This window comes from Chanodichthys erythropterus, chromosome 8 (genome assembly GCF_024489055.1).
Source record: "Chanodichthys erythropterus isolate Z2021 chromosome 8, ASM2448905v1, whole genome shotgun sequence".
Lineage (NCBI taxonomy): Eukaryota > Metazoa > Chordata > Actinopteri > Cypriniformes > Xenocyprididae > Chanodichthys > Chanodichthys erythropterus.
In genome coordinates, this window is record NC_090228.1 from 40,175,497 (window position 1) to 40,197,668 (window position 22,172).

Consider the following 22,172-nt stretch of genomic DNA (forward strand, 5'->3'; position numbering starts at 1 on the left):
AGAATTACAGTTCCTTAAAGTCACCATGAAATCAAATTTTCAAAAGTTTTTTTATTGAATATCACAGTATTTATTATAAATGATTTATCCATGCACATTATTTTGTTAAATTCATGTGCGCTTGTAATCTTGAATCAAAATAACTTCCCTTCCTTCTTGCAGCAACATCTCTCTGATGATGTGAGGGCGGGGCAACCTGTCACTCACATGAGATCCACCAATAGCAAACCACAACCATCCAATCAATTCCTGATGGACAAAATAAAGCCCTGTCCTACATTTGTTCTTGTTCCAGAAGCCGTTTCACTCAGATATACATCACAACAGCAAAGAAATTACTATTGTTATTCATATATTATACTGACATTAATACCTTATTAATGTTTTCACTTAGTGTATCATGAAATATTTAGTCTTTTCAATGATAAATAGGAATCGAGTTATTTCTTGAGATGGATGGAAATGTTTTTACACATTTCATCAAAGTTTGGTGTTTCGGGTTATCATCTGTGATGCATCAGAAAATTTACAGTGAAAGCAATATAATTGACATACATTTTTAAGTGTTGAACAAGGGAAAAAATATGATTATTTCTGTTTGTTGTTGACCCCAAAAAGCAATTAAATAAAATGTAATAACTTGTTTAAAATGAAATCGTTTGGGCACCAGACAGGAGTAGGCCAGTTAAAGTAAACCCAGGATAGCATAAAATAACCACCTGTTACATACAAAAAAAAATGTTAAAATGTTCAGAGAGTCTGACTTTTTCTTTCTATCAACACTTTAGTGAACATAAAAGGGTTTGAACAATAAACTCAACTCAAACTTAAATAACAGTTAAAAGTTAATTTGATCAATACCAATAAAAACAACAACCCAAGATTAAAGAAAAATACAATCTTTTAACCACAATTTCAGTCCTATGAAGATAAAATGACTAATAGTTTGTAAGCATAAATTAGATATGCATGTGCAAGAGGTATGTGTAAATTGCCTTTCAAGTGTAAGAAAAAAGACTGACAGCATTTTACTCAGATATTCAGTGCACATCATCATCATAAGGTTCATCTGGTTACTTTTGAGGTATTGTAGAAACATGACATACAAAAAACAGGTTATAGACCAATATGTATGCAAGATTGCAATAACAAAGTAAAACTCATATGTGACCCTATTCATAAATGATAGCGATACCGCTATATCTATTAAACTATGATCAAACCGGAATAGCCTATTTAAACTTTTGCACTGCCACTGCCAAACAGAGCAGTGGTAAGCAATATGTCTGAAACCGCTTCACAAACAGCAGTAACAAAAGTATTGTAATAAAAGTTCATAGTCCAGATATAAACACTGATGTTGTCACGATCATTGCTCGTTCCTGTTCACTCCGGACTCCATTTCCCATAATCCTCCCTGTCAATCACATGCACTCACTCCACCAATCACCTGTTGCCACATACAGCCATGCACACTCCACACTAATCACCACACCCAGCTGATACTCATTACCAGGACTATAAAAGACTCACACACACCACCTCACCGCGAAGTCTTGATTCCTTGTGACAATTCTGAGCGTTTCCTTGTATCCTGTCTGCCTGTGATTGATCTTGCCTGTTCCTGTTTTTTGACCCGTTGCTGCCTGTCCTGACCCTTGCCTTGTATACTGTTCTGTGAATGATATCCGCCTGTCTCGATCTACTGCCTGTACCCTGACTACGTTTCTGCCTGTTCCTTACTGTTCCTGTTTGCCCCTGATCGACCCAGCCTGTACGACTATGCTCACTGTAAATAAAAGCTTGCATATGGATCTCTGCCTCCGTCCTGCTTCGTTACAGATGTTGTGGCAGCTGCAATCAAAATGAGTAATTGAAACTAATGTTATGCTTCAAATAAAGATTGTCTCTATTACATTATTACATAAGTAGGTGGGGACTAGCAACTGTTAAAATGTAATTGAGTAATTCATTTCAACAATTCATTTCTTTAAAACAACAAATTCATTTAAATGAAAATTATTTTTAAATATAGGCCATGCATTTATAACATTTTAGATATTTATAAAAAATTTATAACATTAAATAAAACATTTGGACAGAACCCTCAGGTAAATTACATGTTATTGTGTTTAGTTGTTCAATGTTTTGTTTTCAGAATGGTGGGAAAACAGTGATCTCTATTATAAAAGCATTTTCTTATATTTGAGTGCAAGTTCAAAATAAAACAACAAACTGCTCCATTGTGAACGTACAGAGCTTTCTGAACCACTCCCAGTGGGAAATTAAACAGGAAGTGTGGTCCATGTACGTTTTTCCAATTTGAAATGAAATACGCAGAAACGAGAAAACGGTTGTTTCCCATTTTTTCGTTTGTAAAAAAAAAACGGAAAAATGAGATTTTGACTCTATTTCCGTTTTTTTCGGGTCATGGACAGAAAACGGAAACACAACTTAAAAACTCGTTTTCCACATGTGGGTGGTCATTACACGCCCCTTTCAGCCGACTGGTCAATAAAATCTGAGCAAGTGACTCCATCATCAGTTCGTTCAACAAAATAACAGTCCTCTGCTGCTATATCAGTATATGTCATATATCGGCTTTCTTCTGTGCAACCTAACGCGTATTTCACAGAAATATTTATGCACAGATTTAAAAAAAACTAAAAAAACCCTACAGTAAATTTAATAAAGTCTGTTTTTCAGCCGTCATTGTGTTTTTAAAATGTAAAATGTATATGCCTCTACATCTGTAGCCAAGCGCATGACATCCTTTGGGCTGCTACCACCGATCTATAGGCAATATATAAGCTAATGATAGGCTATTCTCTATTATAGATCAGTGGCTACTACACTAATTTTTTCTTATTTTATTATTTTGTTTACATTTTATACATTCAATCATTTAGCAGACGCATGACATTCTTTGCAGTATAGCCGCTATGCAGTCATATTAGAAAATAGGCTATCCATCAGGTGGCGCACAGGGACAGCTATCACCATGGCCGCGATAACCTCCGTGCTGGGTTTTGTCTTTTTTACAGTCGGTTTCGTCGAAAGGCGATCATTTGCCCCTATTTTCAGTGTTATTCATGCACAGCAATACTAAATGATGTTTTATTAAACAAGGTTCGGGAGGAACAGGTGCAGATAATTAACCTAACTAGCTCAGGTGGAGAGCATTCAGTTAATCAATGCAATCAGGACAAGAGGTATAAATACAGCAGACTTACCTCTGTTCGTCTGACAGTTCATCAGCATTTTGGTTTGAACGTCTTGCTACAATGTCTCAGCTCCAGCTTTTCCCATCCGTCGACGAGTCTGACTTCTCTCCGGATCCCGCGCAGCCAACTGCCGGCCCCAGGACCACTCCTCCTCTACCCGACATCACACCTGAACCCCAGGCTTCTTCGCGTGGCCGCCGGTCAGCACAATCAGCCTCCCGCTCACCTAGACGCCGACGTCTACCCTCGCCTCCACCGGAGAGAATCCCAGTTCTCTCTCCGGCGTCCTCCTATCATTCGGCCGTGCCAACGATTCCACCTATTGGGAAGTGGACAGTTTTGAGTTTGAGGCAAGCGCTGATTAATTCTGATGTGCAACCGTCACGCAGAATGAACAAGGCAGATTTATACAAGCTGTATGTCACCTTGCAATCAGCCAACCTCTCACCTAAGTCCACTCCAGCCTCCAAGGCATCCAACAGGCAAACTAAATCCCGTGATGCCCAGAAATTGCCTCATCCAACTCCACCATCTCCCTCCCGCACAAGGTCCGGCGCTCTGCGTGTGTCGGGCCATGGTGCCGGGCCTTCAGCGAGCCTGGGCCGCGTCCCAGATTCCGCAGCATCAAGGCATTGTGCACCTCCCTCTTCGGAGCAGCATTTCACCGCGGCTCAAGCATCCCATCACCTTCCTGCGATTGCCGCAAACCCCCCCCCCCCTTTTTCAGTGGCCTGCAGCTCCAGCAGCACAAGCAAGCGTGAGGCTGCCTCCGCTTGCATCGCAGGCCTACACATCTCAGTCTTTCCCTCAATTTCCCTCTTTTTCTTCTCTCCAATTTCCTCCTCAAGCCCCACAGGCCGACTCAAGCGTGAGGCTGCCTCTGCCAACAGTCGCAGCCCCAGCTTCTCTCCCCTACAATCTTCTTCTACATTCTAAATCACAATATTCTCTGTTCACAGCAACTCCGATGCCCGTCCCATCAAACGCAGTCGCTGCGGAACCACCTCCAGTGGCCCACAACATCCGAGCACAGATCTTGGCAGGTGCGGACATAGATCTGGCTAACCTTCTTTCTCAGCTTCCAGTAGGTGACTCTAACCGCCAGATAGACTGCGGGGATTTTTCTGTCACGTTAAAAAAACAAAACATTCATACATCACGTTTACTTTCTTTTTCCGAATTTGCTATTGCTTTCAGCCGTTTCACAGAAATTATTTGCTCAGCATTCCCCCATAGGCGACGCGAACTGAATGACTACCTATCGCTCATGGCTGAGCTCGCGTTGTCCTATGGGGGAGGTCATTTCTACACCTACCACAAGCTCTTCTCTGCTAAATGCGCGGTCAGGGTCGCCCAGTGGAACCAGTGCCCTTACTGGGGTGCACTCGACCCTGACTTGCACAGCAGAGTTTTCCTCGGCTGCAGGAATGTTTCATGCGCTGTTTGCAGGTCAGTAGCTCATTCTACCATCGCATGCCCACAGATTAACCCTTCCATTCCACATTGCCCAGACACAGCCTCCGTCAAATCCACCAGCTATGTTCCAAGACCAGCAATCATCAACCCATACAATTCTGATTTCAGACGCAGAACATCATCTTCAGATAACAGACAGCCCTGCAATAACTTTAATATTGGCATATGCACCAGACAAAGATGTCGGTATTTGCACATCTGCAATTTTTGTGGCGGTGCTCATGCCCGTCCTGTATGTCCCGTGTCTAAAGCGGATAATAAAAAAACAAAAAATTACTTATCGACTCCTGTGAATATTTCTCGCCTATCTTTTGAACTTGCGAACCACCCGGACGCCGAATTCACTGATTATCTGCTATCTGGTCTCAAACATGGTTTTAATCCTGGCGTGGAAAGCACGCTTTCCCAAAACATCATCTGTAATAATCTCCAATCTGCTCTCGCTGAGCCTGACACCGTAAACAACCTGATTAGAAAAGAAGTCGAGTCAGGTTTCATGATCGGCCCTTTTGACAACCCTCCATTCAACATTTTTCGCATCAGCCCTATTGGAGTGGCTACGAGAAAATTTTCAGGTAAGAAACGCCTCATAATCGATCTCTCAGCTCCACATAATTCCCTGTTCCCAAGCATAAATAGCTTGATTCCACTCGACGAGTTCTCTCTCAAATACCATGATATAGATCATGCAATCGAAATGATAAAAATCGTAGGTCGGGGTGCTTGGCTCGCAAAAATCGACATCACGTCTGCTTTTAAAGTGATGCCCATTCATCCTGATTCATGGCACTTATTCGGGGTGCGCTGGCACGAGAAATTCTATTTCGCTGTTCGCTTAACGTTTGGATGCAAAAGCAGCCCCAAAATTTTCGACATGTTATCAGAAGCGGTCTGCTGGATTCTGTCGAACAATTACGCAATTCCTCACCTCATTCACCTGCTAGACGATTTTTTAATCATTTCGCCTCCCAACGCCATTCCAGCGGCCCATATCCTTACGGTTCAAAACGTTTTTTCTGAGCTCGGAATTCCCATCGCCCAGGAAAAAACAATGGGTCCTGCCACATCCATCGAATTCCTTGGTATTTGACTGAATCCAAATGAATTCCAAGCTTCCCTGCCCAAGGAAAAAATCGATAGGATAATCCTCGTCTCTTCTACCCTTCTAGACAGTTCAAATTGTTCAAAACGCGAACTCCTGTCCCTGCTCTGCCACTTAAACTTCGCCATGCGCATCATCCCACAAGGCCGCCCGTTCATCGCGCATCTCCTCTCACTCGCCTCCTCGGCTCACGCGCTAGAGGACTTAATTTCCTTAACACAGGCGTGCCGCGATGAAATCAGGTTATGGATAACATTTCTTAAACAGTGGAATGGCCTATCTTTTTTCTATAATAATCTCGTGTCTTCCCCTGTGGATATCCAGCTGTTCACAGATGCAGCCCCCTCAATAGGCTTTGGAGGTTTTTACCAAGGACGCTGGTTCGCGTCACCATGGCCCCCTCATTTTCAGGACATACCACAGTCCTCAGCGCTATTTGAGCTCTATCCTCTCGTAGTAGCAGCCTTCCTGTGGGGGAAAGAATGGACGGCTAACAGTATTTTAGTGCAGTGTGACAACGAAGCAACAGTCCAGTGCATTAATAAAGGCCGTTCCAATTCACTCGCTTTGATGCCTTTTTTAAGACGTCTAATCTGGATCTCAGCATGTGACCAATTTATCATAATCGCTAAACATGTGCCCGGGTCAGAAAACAAAATTGCTGACTCTCTGTCTCGCTTTCTGTTTCAGAAATTCAGGATGCTGGCTCCAGAGGCAGACCAATTTCCAACTCCAGTACCTCACTTTTCAGAACTCATATTCCCGTAACCCACCCGTTAAAACCCCTCCTTGACGCGTCGCTCGACACAATCCTCCAAGCAGTCTCCCCGAGGACACTGCAATCCTATGTGACAGCTTGGAGATGTTTTAAAGCATTCCATTTGTCATATAACACGCCGTTTCCCGATTTCTCTCTCCTCTCAATCACCTCTTTCATCTCATGTCTCAACATTGTCAAAGGGTTCCAAGTCGGGTCTATCAAAGGCTACTTGAGCGGCATCCAATTTTTTCACAAATTGATGTTTGGCACTCCCTCCACTGAGATTAATAATTCACAAACCTCTCTCCTAATCAAAGGGATTCAACGTTCCCAGCCCACCCGTCCTGACCCCAGACATCCCATAACACTAGACATTCTCACAAAATGCATCAATACCCTCCGCTCAGGCTACCAGCCTCTCAATACCGCCCGCACACTTGATGCTATGTTTATTCTGGCCTTCTTTGGTTTTCTAAGATGCTCGGAACTCACAATCACTTCCAAATTCGATCCAAAAATCCACCCCACCATTGCAGACTTGTCTGTTCTCGATAACGATACAATCTCATATTTAATTAAACAAAGCAAGACAGATCAAGCTAAAAAAGGACACTTCATCTATATTTTCAACATTTCCTCACCGATCCAACCATTCCAGTCCATTTTCGCGTACCTCCAACTAAGAAGCTCTCAGGCTAAATCCCCCTACGAACCCCTTTTCATAGACGACTCCAACAAACCTGTCTCTCGTTTTTGGTTCCAAAAGCACCTAAAATCCGTTCTTCAACAGTCAGGCAGCCCAGCAAAAAACTACTCCAGCCACTCTTTCCGCATTGGGGCAGCAACCTCGGCAGCCCAAAAAGGCCTCTCCCAGCAGCAGATCCAAGCTCTTGGAAGATGGTCATCGGACGCCTTCCAAAGTTACATCAGAACCAACCAGTTCCACATCAAAAAAGCCCATCAAACCCTCATTGGTTAAAAAAAAAAAAAAAAAAAAAAAAAAAAAAAAAGTTCTCCATCCAGCGAGTATTGATCTCCCAGCGGATGCAACGTTAACCCTCCCAGGTGAAAATATGCTTTTCTTTCTCCATCCAGCGAGTATTGATCTCCCAGCGGATGCAACGTTAACCCTCCCAGGTGAAAATATGCTTTTCTTTCTCCATCCAGCGAGTATTGATCTCCCAGCGGATGCAACGTTAACCCTCCCAGGTGAAAATATGCTTTTCTTTCTCCATCCAGCGAGTATTGATCTCCCAGCGGATGCAACGTTAACCCTCCCAGGTGAAAATATGCTTTTCTTTCTCCATCCAGCGAGTATTGATCTCCCAGCGGATGCAACGTTAACCCTCCCAGGTGAAAATATGCTTTTCTTTCTCCATCCAGCGAGTATTGATCTCCCAGCGGATGCAACGTTAACCCTCCCAGGTGAAAATAAGCTTTTCTTTCTCCATCCAGCGAGTATTGATCTCCCAGCGGATGCAACGCTAATCCTCCCAGGTGAAAATATGCTTTTCTTTATCCATCCAGCGAGTATTGATCTCCCAGCGGATGTAACGTTAACCCTCCCAGGTGAAAATATGCTTTTCTTTATCCATCCATCGAGTATTGATCTCCCAGCGGATGTAACGTTAACCCTCCCAGGTGAAAATATGCTTTTCTTTATCCATCCAGCGAGTATTGATCTCCCAGCGGATGCAACGTTAACCATCCCAGTTGAGTTTGCCGTGCATTCTAAACTATTTCATCCGCAGGCGGCCAACAGGGCCTGTTCACCCGATTCCACAAGCCGCTCCCGTTGGAGGCTCTATAGGCCATTTAGGCCGGTTGTTGAACCTCACCACTCCTCCCTCCGTCCATCAGTTAACAACGTCCATCAAGGCCCGGCGCTGCAAGCTGCCCCCATCAGAGACAACATGGGCCCTCTTGGTTCAACAACCAGGCTTCTCGAAACGCCAGCTCGCCAATCTTAAGGCTTTGGGGGGGCTATTTGGTCTAGCGGCTGTCTTTTGCTCTTTTGCATCTGGGGGAGTACTCTGGGTTCGGGCCAAAATTTCCGAGCTCGGAGCCCTCCCCCCGGACAGCACGCCAAATATGCATAACCCTTACTGTACTTAATTATATGTAAATGTGAACTCGTGAAATGATGTTTTATTAAACAAGGTTCGGGAGGAACAGGTGCAGATAATTAACCTAACTAGCTCAGGTGGAGAGCATTCAGTTAATCAATGCAATCAGGACAAGAGGTATAAATACAGCAGACTTACCTCTGTTCGTCTGACAGTTCATCAGCATCCCTCCTCCACCCCTTCTCCTCACTTCAGTTCTATCTACTTCTATCTCAACGAAGGGGGGGGAGTACTCTGGGTTCGGGCCAAAATTTCCGAGCTCGGAGCCCTCCTCCCGGACAGCACGCCAAATATGCATAACCCTTACTGTACTTAATTATATGTAAATGTGAACTCGTGAATGCACTGCGAAGTCACCGATAAAAAAAAATTAAGAGCAGCTTCAACAAAAATAGCTGTTGTTGTTGGTGGGTGTGTGTGTGTGTGTGTGTGTGTGTGTGTGTGTGTGTGTGTGTGCGCTACGTTTGTTTTCACGATATAGTCTATGGACAAAAAGACAAATATGAAATATAATAAATATAGGCTAATAAATTATTATTACTATAAATTATGTTATTCCTATGTGACAACACCACGGTATCACTGTCGGCGGGCTTTTTCTATTTTTCCTTCGCTTATAAATGCCCATGCATAGGCCTATCTCTTAAATTAAACAAAGCCCTAGAACTTTTATTAACATAATGAACTTTATGGGCCCTATAATACACCCGGCGCAATGCGACGCAAGAAGCAGCGCAAGTGTGTTTGCTAGTTTGCGTCCGGCGCCGTTCGCGTTTTCCCGTTCAGCGCCACGTCCTTAAATTAGTAAATGCATTTGCGCCAGTTAGTGCGCCCATGGGCGTGCTGGTCTAAAAAAGAGGTGTGTACAGCCGTATTGCCGGCGCATTGCTATTTTAAGGAGCTGGAAATAGACTGCGCCATAGACCAACTCAAACCTGGTCTAAAGTCTAAAGTCAATGGCGCAATATTTTTTTGTTAGAGCGCGTTGGAAGAAACTGCGCCTCTGGGCACGTCCACAGTGCGCGTTGACTTTGCTTATTACACACAGGGATGCGCATCACACAAACATGACAAATATTAAAAACAAAAGGATTACAGTGTAAAAGAATATTATTGTGTAGGCTACATAAATATAAAAATGTAATGATGAATAGTCATTGCGTGTATTAGAATTAGGCTACCTATTTTCAATTCAGCCTATTACTACTTATAACGGACACAATCACTGCTAATTCATCCCACGCCTTCTTCACCTCGGGAAGCTTTGGTGGATTCCTGCTTGTCCCGTAGATGATCTGCTCGCGCGCTTTAACTTCGCGCACGAGCAGATCGATTTCTTCGCTCGAAAAGCGTTCAGCTTTTCCGCCGACAAATTCCGCCATGTAAATAGCAATCCGCCATGGCGCGAGCGCATCTCGCTCTTAAAGGGAATGGAAGATGACACTCTGATTGGTTTATTGAAGGTTACGCCCATTACTCATTAAAAGAATAGGGACAACCCATTTCAAAAATGCGCCCCGGCGCACAGACCGTTTTTCCGTCGTTAAAATAGCAAAAGTGGATTTGGACACGCCCTGAGTGCACCTGCGCCGTGCGCTTTACACTTTGCGTTTAGATCATTAAAATAGGGCCCTATATGTCAACACAATGAACATTATTAAATGTCACAGTTTACTTGCTATCCTTACGTTTTCTGTCTTTCCTTCGCTTTTAAATGAATTAGCTATAAATGGCCGTTAACATTTTACTTTCAATTTTGATTTAACGGGGTTTCTTAAACGTAGCCTGTACGTGAATTATTTAAACCGTTAATAGATAATTAATTGGCGGAGCATTGCACCGCCTGTGCACAGCTAATCATAAGGTGTGTGCTCGACTTTATCAGTTTCTGACTGAAACTTTTTTTTTACCACTTTTCCAACATTATTCTTAAAAGAAATGTAAATTATGTTTTCAACAATAGGCCTAGCTGTATGTTTATTGGCTTTGATGAGCGTGAGACTCCCGGCCTGAGGTTATGGCCCAGACGGAAATAAATAATTTGTGAATCTTTGTAAATATTCGTGGCTTATACCGCGGGAAGATTTACTGTAATGCAGTTCTGTTGATGTTTTGCCTAGGCAGGGTAGTTAATTAACAAAGCAAAAACTATAAACGCGATCATCTTTTTCATTAACCGACAAGATTTTATTAAATTAGAATTAAACGAAATTAGAATTGATAAGTGTCTGTGAATCATTAAAAAAATCCCAGGGGGTTAGGTTTAGCCTACATGAACAAATAGCAGAATAAACAACAGAACATGAAGGTTCATCATCATGCATCTGCAGCGCTTTTGTGAACGAAAAAAAAAGGATTTAATTATATAAAAGGATATGCGCAAAATTTATTTCGCTTAAATAATTAACATATTAACAAAATGAAAGGAAAAAATGCGACAATAGACTAGGGCCGGTTTCCTTTCTTTGAACTTCTCAAAAATTAACCAAAACTCATAGCCTAGTGACTCACGCACACACAACATAGACGTTTTAGTTTTAGAGAGGTAGCCTAAGTTATCAGTTTAGGTTTAAATGAATTCGTTTTGGCTTAACGTTTATATATCATTTTTTTCATGACTAAAATAGCTATGTAGTCGTCCCCATGGGCGTTTTTTTTAAATTGCTTACACTACTTAGCCTATTTATTGCGACTTCAAAATAGAATAAAATAAAAGTTAAATAAAAAATTAAAAAATAAAAACTGTAGGCCTAGTTTTTTGTTTTTTTTAAATCTGTGCTTCTCATCCGCTCCTCTGTGTATGGCAGCGCAGTTTCACCATGCATATTAAACTACAAACAGCATTACAATAGCCTGCGTGCTGATTAACTTTTCTGAAATAAATATTTCTGTGAAATACGCGTTAGGTTGCACAGAAGAAAGCCGATATATGACATATACTGATATGGCAGCAGAGGACTGTTATTTTGTTAAACGAACTGATGATGGCGTCACAGGCTCATTTGATTGACCAATCGGCTGAAAGGGGCTTGTAATGACCGCCCACAAGTAGAAAACGAGTTTTGAAGTTGTGTTTCCGTTTTCTGTCCGTGACCCGGAAAAACGAAAATCGAGCCAAAATCTCGTTTTCCCATTTTTTTTAACAAACGAAAAAACGGGAAACAACCGTTTTCTCATTTTTGCATATTTCATTTCAAATTGGAAAACAAACTATCAAAACGTACACGGACCAAGTGTTTGTCAGATCTCACAACAGGTTTTGAGAGAGAAAGCAAAAGTATTGGAAGGGAACACAAAAGCTTTGAAAAATATTTTTTCCTCCCCTCCCAAATTTTTGTCACCACCATGTCCCTTTAGAGGCTCTGTAATACACTCAGGTGGATTAGGGAAAAAAGAAGAAAAAAAAGACACACACACACACATATATAAATATAATAAATATATATATATATATATATATATATATATATATATATATATATATATATATATATATATATGAGTTTATTTACATCAAAAACACCCGAATCGTGACAACTTCCGGTGGAGCGTACGCTGGCGTGCCTGTCTGCCGCTGTTCTCCGGAGCGTTATGTGCTGTCTGCGGTGGTTTTCGCCGAATAAATTGGATGCTGCCGGATAACGTGCTTTCCTTCTCCTGGTCATATAACTTTGCATTTCTGTTATGGTTTCCACCAGTGGATTATCCTCCGCCTTGTGGATGTAATGGTTGTTCTGGAGTGGACTAACTCAAGGAACTTTGTTGACATTTAGCCAGCGCAACCTGCAGTACAAAGTTGGCCTGCGAGTCTCATCGCCTGGACACTCTACCGACCTGATCCGTTTTGATATTCCGGTGAGTTAGCTTACACTTGCCCATCGGTCTATTCATTAGTGATCAGTGTGTTGTGGGGGCTTGGTGGTCTTGAATCAAAGGCTGCCCGGTCCCGTACCTCCTGTCGATTGTGTATTGGTGGTGATTTGGCCTCGCGCTGTGCCAGGCTGTGTAGATGGGTTGGTTCTGGCTTTTTTCCTTTTATGTTTATACTGTTTTAACGAACTGGCCTTTTATTTGGATAACTCCTCATGATTCATCCGTTTGGCGGTACATCGGCACGAATAGGATGTATTTCTACACTGCCTCTGAACTTTTGAACTTGAACACTGCTTCGCGTCTGACTGCCGAGACATACAAAATCTGCACGTCATTAGGAATTGCGCGTCGGCCCCGTTATGTGCATCGGGGGTCTCGTCGCAGATTCAGGACGTTTCATACCAGCCATGCACTTAACAACTGTATCCCGTCGTTTTGGTCAACTGCTCGCCGCCGTATCAACAAGCCTGTGGCTTCGGGGGGCGGTATTAATCTTGACCACATTCGTTCTTTGGATTGTTCATCTGTTAAGACTGTGCCAATCTCAACTTCATCATCAACTTCAGCTTCATCGGCAGCTACGTTTGCACTACTTAATGCCAGATCTCTCGCAAACAAATCTTTTATTCTGAATGACTTCTTCAGCTCTAGGAACTTAGGCTTTTTATTCCTGACAGAGACCTGGCTAAATGCTGGGGATGCTGCTCCTTTAGGAGAACTGACTCCAGCAGACTGTATGTTTTATAACACTCCAAGATCTGTTGGCCGTGGAGGTGGTTGAGCTACTGTGTTTAGAAAGCATCACCACTGTAAACTTCTGCCTGTTGATGTCTTTACTTCTTTTGAAGTGCAGTTAATGAAGATCGATCAATCCTGTCCCACACTCTGTGCACTTATCTATAGACCACCTAAATATAATAAGGATTTTATTGCTGAATTCTCAGAGTTCTTATCGACATTAGTACCACGCTGTGACAGACTGTTAATACTGGGAGATTTTAATATCCACATTTGCTGTAAAACTCAACCTTTAGTCAAGGAATTTCTGTGCATGGTGGATGCTTTTAACTTGACACAGTTAGTTGCATGTCCTACTCACATAAAAGGTCATACACTTGACTTGGTATTAACCTCCGGCTTTCATGTGACCAATCTTAAGGTGATAGAATCTGGAATCTCTGATCATAGCTTTGTTTTATTTGAATCTCTTCAGCAACACCTCTTTCCACCCCCTCCAGAGAGCCGCCACTTAACTCGCATTATAAACGCTTCTACAGTAAAGAGTTTTGAAGAGATTTACACAACCAATTATCTCTCTCAAATAGAAAATGTGTTAAATAGTACAGGGGACACTGCACTACTGACTGAAATATTTAACACCACCTGCACTGACATTCTGGACCTGGTAGCTCCTCTAAAATCGCTGAGATCTAGAAATAAGAAAGATACCCATCCCTGGCTTAATGATCACACCCGCTCCGTCAGGCGGCAATGTAGGATAGCGGAGCGCAAGTGGAAGAAAGACAAACTTAGGGTCTCTTATGAAATGCTCTGTGACTCCTTAAAGCAGTATCAAATTGCTGTTAAGACTGCTAAATCAAATTATTTCTCTGAAATAATTGCTAAAAATTGCCATAGGCCTAAAGTGATTTTTAAAACAATTGATTCAGTCTTGAACCCTACTACAACAGGCTACCCTACTGCTACTCCTGAGATCTGCGAAAAATTCCTTGACTTTTTTGTGGACAAAATCCGGGACATCAGAGCACAAATATTGCCATCAGTTGTTTCACGCTTTGAACCTCCGACGCCCTCCAGTTCTTTCTGGCACTTTGACCCTGTCTCGCTTAGCCAATTGTCAGATATAGTTTCTTCACTGAAACCGACTTCTTCACCTATGGATGTGATGCCGTCACGTTTTCTTAAAGACATTTTTAATTCTGTAGCTCCCATCATACTGGCCATAATAAACAGTTCTCTGACTAGTGGAGTGGTTCCCACAAGCTTTAAACATGCTGTGGTCCAGCCTCTCTTGAAAAAACCAAACTTGGACCCTGACATTTTAAATAATTATAGGCCGATCTCGAAGTTGTCGTTTCTCTCCAAAATTCTAGAAAAGGTTATCTACTTGCAGCTTTCAGCTTATCTCGCTGACTGTAACATGCTCGATAAATTTCAATCAGGTTTCAGGGCATTTCACAGTACTGAGACTGCTTTGCTAAAAGTGACAAATGACATCTTATGCTCCCTGGATTCTGGGGACGGGGTCATCTTAATTCTTTTAGATCTCAGCGCAGCATTTGACACGATAGATCATAATATGTTATTACATCGTCTGGAGAGAGTGGTTGGCATTCAGGGAGTTGCATTAAGTTGGTTCTCTTCATATCTCAAAGGTCGCACTTTTTCAGTTAATATTGGCAAACATAACTCATCTTCAACACTGATCACATGTGGTGTTCCGCAAGGCTCCATTCTGAGTCCTCTGCTCTTCTCTTTATACATGCTTCCTCTTGGTTCTATCTTTCAGAAATACAAGGTTTCTTATCACTGTTATGCTGACGATACTCAATTCTATCTTCCTGTCAAGTCCACAAATGGAAATTCCATTTTAAATTTCATCTCCTGTCTGGAGGAAGTCAAAATGTGGCTGTCTGAAAACTTCCTAAAGTTAAATGGGGATAAAACTGAGGCCATTGCTTTTGGTTCACCTTTGTTTGTCACTAATATGGAAAACCAGTTGAATTCCCTGTCTTTAACATTGCAAAACAAAGTTAAGAACCTTGGCGTCATCTTTGATTCTGACTTATTATTCGATAAGCAGATAAATTCTGTTGTCAAAGGAAGCTTTTTTCATCTCCGGTCCATCGCCAAATTAAAACAGTTTCTCGCAAAGAAAGACCTTGAAGTAGTGATTCATGCACTTGTTACATCTCGGCTTGACTACTGCAATTCTCTATACATAGGTCTACCTCAATCCTCCACACACCGTTTGCAATTGGTTCAGAATGCGGCAGCTAGACTTCTGACAAGAACTAGGAAGAGAGAACACATCACTCCTGTTCTGTCCACCTTACATTGGTTACCAGTCAGATACAGAGTTGACTTCAAGGTTCTGCTGTACGTGTATAAAGCTTTACATGGGCTTGCTCCACAGTACATTTCCGATCTTCTTCACCCTTACTCTGCTCCAAGATCTCTCCGCTCATGCAATAAATTCCTCCTCTCGGTTCCTCGGTCTCGCTTAAAGACCAAGGGTGACCGAGCTTTTGCAGTTGCGGCTCCTAAGTTGTGGAATACGCTTCCAGTGAACGTGAGGTCTTCACCCACTTTGGTCACTTTTAAATGTAGCTTAAAGACTCATTTATTTTCTGTAGCCTATGATGTCGCCTGAATTATATAAGGCTTATTGAGTTTTTTATGGCCTACCCTGCATGTTGTTATATGTTATCTTATGTATTAATTTTATTATCTTATATCATGTGTAATACTGTACAGCACTTTGGTACAACACAAGTTGTTTTTAAATGTGCTTTATAAATAAACGTGAACTTGAACTTGAACTTATTTGCAAAAACAGTTGCAACAACTCCATTTTTATTAATTCTCACAAATCATGTTTTTTTATTGTGCATTCCAAGTAATATCAATCAAACTGCAGTTGGGTTGTTTTGATTAAGTAATAATAACTCTAAAAAATACAGGTAAATTAAAAAATTAAAGTTCATTGAAAGTATGTTTTTTATATATATTAAAAGTTTGTTTTTTAGCAAAAGCAGATAACTTCAACAGTCGTTTTTTGGCAAAAGCAGATAACTCCACATTTCATGTTTCAGAGTTAAATAAAACCCAAGTAATTGCTTTGTTATTGCATTTAAAACACACTCAAACACACGTGTGCACACACACACACACACTCACAGGTTTGTTTTTGTGAATTGTGAGGACAGGCGTTCCATAGGCGTAAATGTTTTTATACTGTACAAACCGTATTTTATTTTCACCCTACACCAACCCTACTCCTAAACCTAACCATCACAGAAAACTGTGCACATATTTACTTTCTCACTCATTCTGTATGATTTATAACCCTTTTGAAAAATGGGGACATGGGGTAATGTAAGTCATAAGTCACACTCTCCTTGTAATACCTATGTCATTATTCAAATTTGTGTCCTGAAATGTCACAAAAACGTGCGCACAAAACCTGTGTGTATGATATTTGCAAAACAACCACTAGAGATGACACATTCAAAGGTATTCCTGAGAGGGGAGGAGCTTGATATTGTTAGAGTTTACATATCTTGAGGTGACTTTGTAGCCTGACTTCGTCATACTCATATTCTAGGCAGAATGTGAGTCTGATACTGCTCCATTGCACTTGAATTATGGGGCGTGTCTTAACCGAACCAGTAAAAAAAACAACAACTCTGCACTCAATTGGATAGACCTACAACCAATCAGAGCAACGCAGTAAGTGACGTATGTTGAACTTGTACTTAAACTTTTGCCGAATCCCATTGGAAGGACGGCAAACACATCTTTCCCATCGACAAATGCCTTGATTGCGGTTCTTTGTTCGTCTTTTAAAATTAATGTGCTGTCGATTTCTTTTATTACAGACGTAATAGCGGAATCTAAACATCTTACTTCTCCAGCTGCAGTCATCGTTGGTGAAAACCAATTCAACCCAAGCGCTCTTTGATGACGTGGGTGGTTACGTAACCGCAGATAGCCTGTCCATCATCGATTAAAGCCCGCCCTGGCAATTTGATTTGCTCGGCCTTCTGGGAGCCGAGCATAATTACTCCACAATGGATCGAGTCCAGACCGAACTTCCCGTCCAAAAAATGTTGTGGGCGGGGTTCGGGCTGGCACCAGGCTAGTGACTTTGGATTCTACTTTAACTTTTAAAAGTAATGTGAAAAAATGGTCTAATATTGTAAAGTTTAATTTAAAGAATTTTAAGTACATTTTTGTAAGATTTTTTTACACAGAGTATTGTTTTAATAGTTGGTTATTTATTGGTGGCACAACTTTAAAGACAACAGAATCATTGTTTAAGAAGGCGATAAAAGTCTTGGATAGAAAACCTGTCATTTCATTATTGTAAAAAAAAAATCTATTGAGTTTTGAAAATGTTAAGAGCTTTAAATATGCTTGCTCTATTTATAAGGTCTGGAATGGTCTGGCTCCATCTCCATTAAATGAATTTATAAAACATGAGGACAGATTGTAGAACTGGTACTAGGTCTATCATGAGAGTAGACTGCGAGGTACCATATAGGCAAACATCCTTTGGACAGAAAGTATTGTCTGTAATATGGAGTAAATATTAGAATAGCTTACCACAGTCCATAAGATAATGTTCTACTTATCATACCTTTAAAGTTCATCTTAAAAAGTGGCTTATGACAAATCAGTTGTGTTAACATTTTACTTAAAAATTTTAAATATGTGTTAGGGTATTCGTTTTTTTTTTTTTTTAATGTAGTGTTGTATGTATATTTGAGTTTGTGTCTTTGTGTGTACCTGCCTAGGGACTGCAGATATAAATTAGCAATGTTGCTATAATCCAGCTTGTTTACTGGCTTGTTTATTTTATATAACTAAATGTTCAATAACATGCATTGTCCCTATCAAATAAATAAACAGAAATAACGTTCCCTCTGGGCTGATAAAGTGCAATGTGGCATTGAGGAAAAATCCCAGAGTTTGGTGTCATGGCAGTGGTGTGTTCTTTAATATACACATAATATTCACATACAGCAAATGACCCTCGGTGACATTATATCTGTCTGAAACACTCCGTTGGGGTTTGGAAAATATGTTTCCCTTGTTATGTCATCCACCCGATATATACTCTCCTGGCATGGCTTACTACACCTTAAAAATGTGTAGTAATAACGTTACCTTAAAACTAGCTTCTAGCAAGATCTCTCACCATCATAGTCAGCCGTTTTGCACCATGACGCAAGCTGACTACAAAAGGTCATCCATTTAATATGCTTTGACTTGCTCTCATAGAAACTGGTGATTGCAGGAGGACCGGCCTGGAGAGTACCTGCAACTCCTGTAGATGCCTTTGCATAACGGGACAGCCACGCTCTTACTCTGCCAGCTTCTAGAAGGAGACATAAACTGTTTTGTATCATGCCAATGCAGCTGAGGCAAGGGCAGTGATAACTTTGTCCTTGGGCATCCCCCTAAGCAGGTGCTCCACATCTTTCAAGTCAGGGCATCCCATTGTCACAGTACTTTTGCAGCTTCCGAGAATAAGACAGGCCCTACTCGTCAATCTTGGTGCAGACGTCACCTCTGTAGGAGGCTGCCGAGCAGCAGAGGACGGGATCTCAGCTGGTTTGTGCAACTCCATGTTGTCCTTGAAGTTCCACTTGGCCTTCAAGTACCGGTGCTCGTCTCAGTATTTAATGTGGGGAAAAAACTTGTACTTGGCAAGCGCCAAACTGAGGGGGTGGGGGGTCATAGCTCATGGCAGTTACCATATCTAGAGCACACCCAAAAGGTATGGGGATAATCAAACACCTTCCTCCCCACAACTTCCCTACTGAACTTGAAGACCATCCGGCAGTCCACCAGCCATCTAAAAGGACAGGTAGGCCCGGTTTTGAGGGACTCCCCGACAAGTGGTTGTTCCATTGGTAGAGGTCGCAGAGCAGGATCCTTGCAAGTTTGTCCCCCAATACCTGTGGACCTGCAAGCATGGCATCAGTGAGGGGGAAAATCCTCATAACACGAGCCTTCTGAAGTTCATCCTCATCAAACTGTTCGGACTCGTAGAACTCACGACCAGGACTGACACAAACTGTCACGAGGATCGGCAAAAATGGCATGACTGAAAAAACGCTCCGTTGCAGCAAGCTATATTATGAAGGATTTCATGATTCTTTGATGAATAGAAAGTTCAAAACAACACCATTTATCCAAAATAAAAATGTTCAGAATTTTTGTACTTTAGTGTTTCTTTATTACTGAAACTCTTTTCAGCCTCTCTCCAGTGTGAATGTTCACATGTCTGTCAAGGTTCTGTTTTAGTCTGAATTTTTTTTCCACACTGTTGGCAGGTGAACGGCTTTTCTCCGGTGTGAATTCTTTTGTGGTCTTCAAAGTGTCACTTCTGTTTGAAACTCTTTCCACACTGAAGGCATTTGTAGGGGTTTTCTCCAGTGTGAATGTCCATATGTCTGTCAAGGTTCTGTTTTTGTCTGAAACTTTTTCCACACTGTTGGCAGGTGAACGGCTTTTCTCCGGTGTGAATTCTTATGTGGCCCTGAAAGTATTCTTCATAATTGAAACTCTTTCCACACTGAAGGTAGTGTATGGGTTGTCTCCTGAGTGAATGTTCATGTGCCTGTCAAGGTTCTTTTTTATTCCAAAACTTCTTCCACACTGTAGACAGGTAAATGGTTTCTCACCGGTGTGAATTATTTTGTGGTTTTCAAAGTGTTCTTCACGGCTGAAACTTTTTCCACACCGAAGGCATCTGTAGGGGTTCTCTCCAGAGTGAATGTTCACATGCCTGTCAAGGTCCCTTTTTTGTCCAAAACGTTTTCCACACTATTGGCAGGTGAACAGCTTCTCTCCAGAGTGAATTCTCATGTGGATTTCAAAATGTCCTTTATGATTGAAACCCTTTCCACACTGAAGGCATGTGTAGGGTTTCTCTCCACTGTGAATTATCATGTGTACTTTAAGGTTTCCTTTTCTATTGAAACGCTTTCTATACTGAGGGCAGGTGTAGGGTGTCAGACAAAGACGAGGACACAGATGAGGTAAGTGCAACAGTGTTTATTAACAGAGGTTTCAGACACAGGTGAAGACACAGGTAGATAATCTTGACACGTAGAACTGACGAATGGTAAAACAATGATAACTTTCCTTGGCAGATGACAATGGTGACACAGATGATGACGGAGGACTCAGGACTGGAGATGAAGACAACAGTAGGTACAATGTTCAGGTAAGACGAGGTCGAGTGACGTGTAGGGATCGGTGCAAGACCAGACAATGAGTGAATGGGACTGGTGTGCTTATATGTGGCTCTGGTGATGATGCACAGGTGTTCAGTATTCCGGTGATTGTGAACGAGTGGGCGTGGCGTAAGTGTCCGTGTTTGAAGGTGCAGATTGTGTAGCCGTGACATAGGGTTTCTCTCCAGAGTGAATTCTCATGGCATGTGTAGGGTTTCTCTCTAGTGTGAATTTTCATGTGGACTTCAAGGATTCCTTTTCTACTGAAACTCTTTCCACACAGTTTGCAGGTGAAATGAGTTTTAGTTCCAGCCGTTTGAGCTATTTTCCATGAGGATATGTTCTCTCTCTGTGAGCAACAAAAAGATTTTTCTCCAGTTATGAAATCATGAATATTGTTAAATTGATCCTTCCCTTCCATTTCATTCAGTACTTCTCTCTCCTCTTTCAGTGCCATCAGGTCTAAGGCAAAAAAGAAAGAAAAAAGTTAACCTCAGTTCAATGGCTCAAAGCAACAGACATCCAAACATTTACAAATGTTAAGCATCAAAACCAACTGCAACAAGTGAAAAAACAAACAAAAGAAAAACAAAACAATGATGTAAAAATAACTAACTTATTGTCTAATTATTAATGATGTTTAATAATGAATATTTTTCAGAGAAGCAATACTTGTTATAAATTCCAATCAGGATTTACGTGCCATCACTGCATAGAAACTGCTTTTGCCATCTGATTGCTTATCAAAGTAAAATAATGACAGATGGGTCATTCCATGTCAAATCAAACAGAGGACCCCGGCTAACATTTTTGTTAATATATATATATATATATATATTTTTTTTTTTTTTGTTGATAGACAAACATAAATAGTGATGAAATCCAAAATACTAAATGACACAGATGTATATTTACTGAGTAATCCACTATTTTGTAGAGGGGGGTCAAAATGATAATTTTCACCTGAGATTTGGAACCAATTTACAGGGCGTAAAAATGACTTTAGAAAGATGGCAGCATTATTATTTTAATTTTAGACAGAGATTGGTAGGTCTATTAGTAAAATCTGTTGACTTTTGCAATCTTTGTTTCATTATATGCAAATAGTGACAGTTCAAAAACTGGGAACTTGTGTTTCTTGCCTCAAGTTTGCATGCCTGTAACTCAAGAAATATTAAAGATATCTTAATATTTTTAGATTATGGTTCTTAAACTTTCCTTTTGGTATCTACATTTTAAAGGCCCTCGATGGTTCATTCCTAGAGATATGGAGACCTTAATGCGGCTCCATAAGTAAGTTGGTAAATTGTACACATTTTTAGTGCTTAAAAACCAATGTTGATCAATTTGCATACAGCTGACACTTTTTTATTTTACAGAGGAATATCTGAAAAGCAAATAGTGTTAAAACTAGAAATGTATCTCAATTGCATAGAACATATCTGAGTGCCATAAATACTCTGTTTCCAAAGTTTGCATACCTGTTACTCTAAAAGCGTTCAAGATATCTCATTCTTAATAAACGTTCCTTTTGAAATCCTTCATTTTCAAGGCCCTATATATTTTAGTCTGTTTAAAAAGTTACCTACATATGGTTTGTGACCATTGAAAATGGGTCAA

The 22,172-nt window shown here is 41.1% G+C and overlaps 1 protein-coding gene across 1 annotated transcript; it reads right to left on the reverse strand.

Annotated features, from left to right (window-relative positions):
- Positions 1-19,693: 19,693 nt before the first annotated feature.
- Positions 19,694-21,009, reverse strand: LOC137025243 (gastrula zinc finger protein XlCGF8.2DB-like). The gene is made up of 4 exons (XM_067393263.1): positions 20,986-21,009; positions 20,584-20,901; positions 20,156-20,307; positions 19,694-19,913 (listed from the first exon to the last, which is right to left on the reverse strand). The coding sequence occupies exons 1-4, from the start codon at positions 21,007-21,009 to the stop codon at positions 19,694-19,696; spliced, it is 714 nt and encodes a 237-aa protein (XP_067249364.1).
- Positions 21,010-22,172: the final 1,163 nt, after the last annotated feature.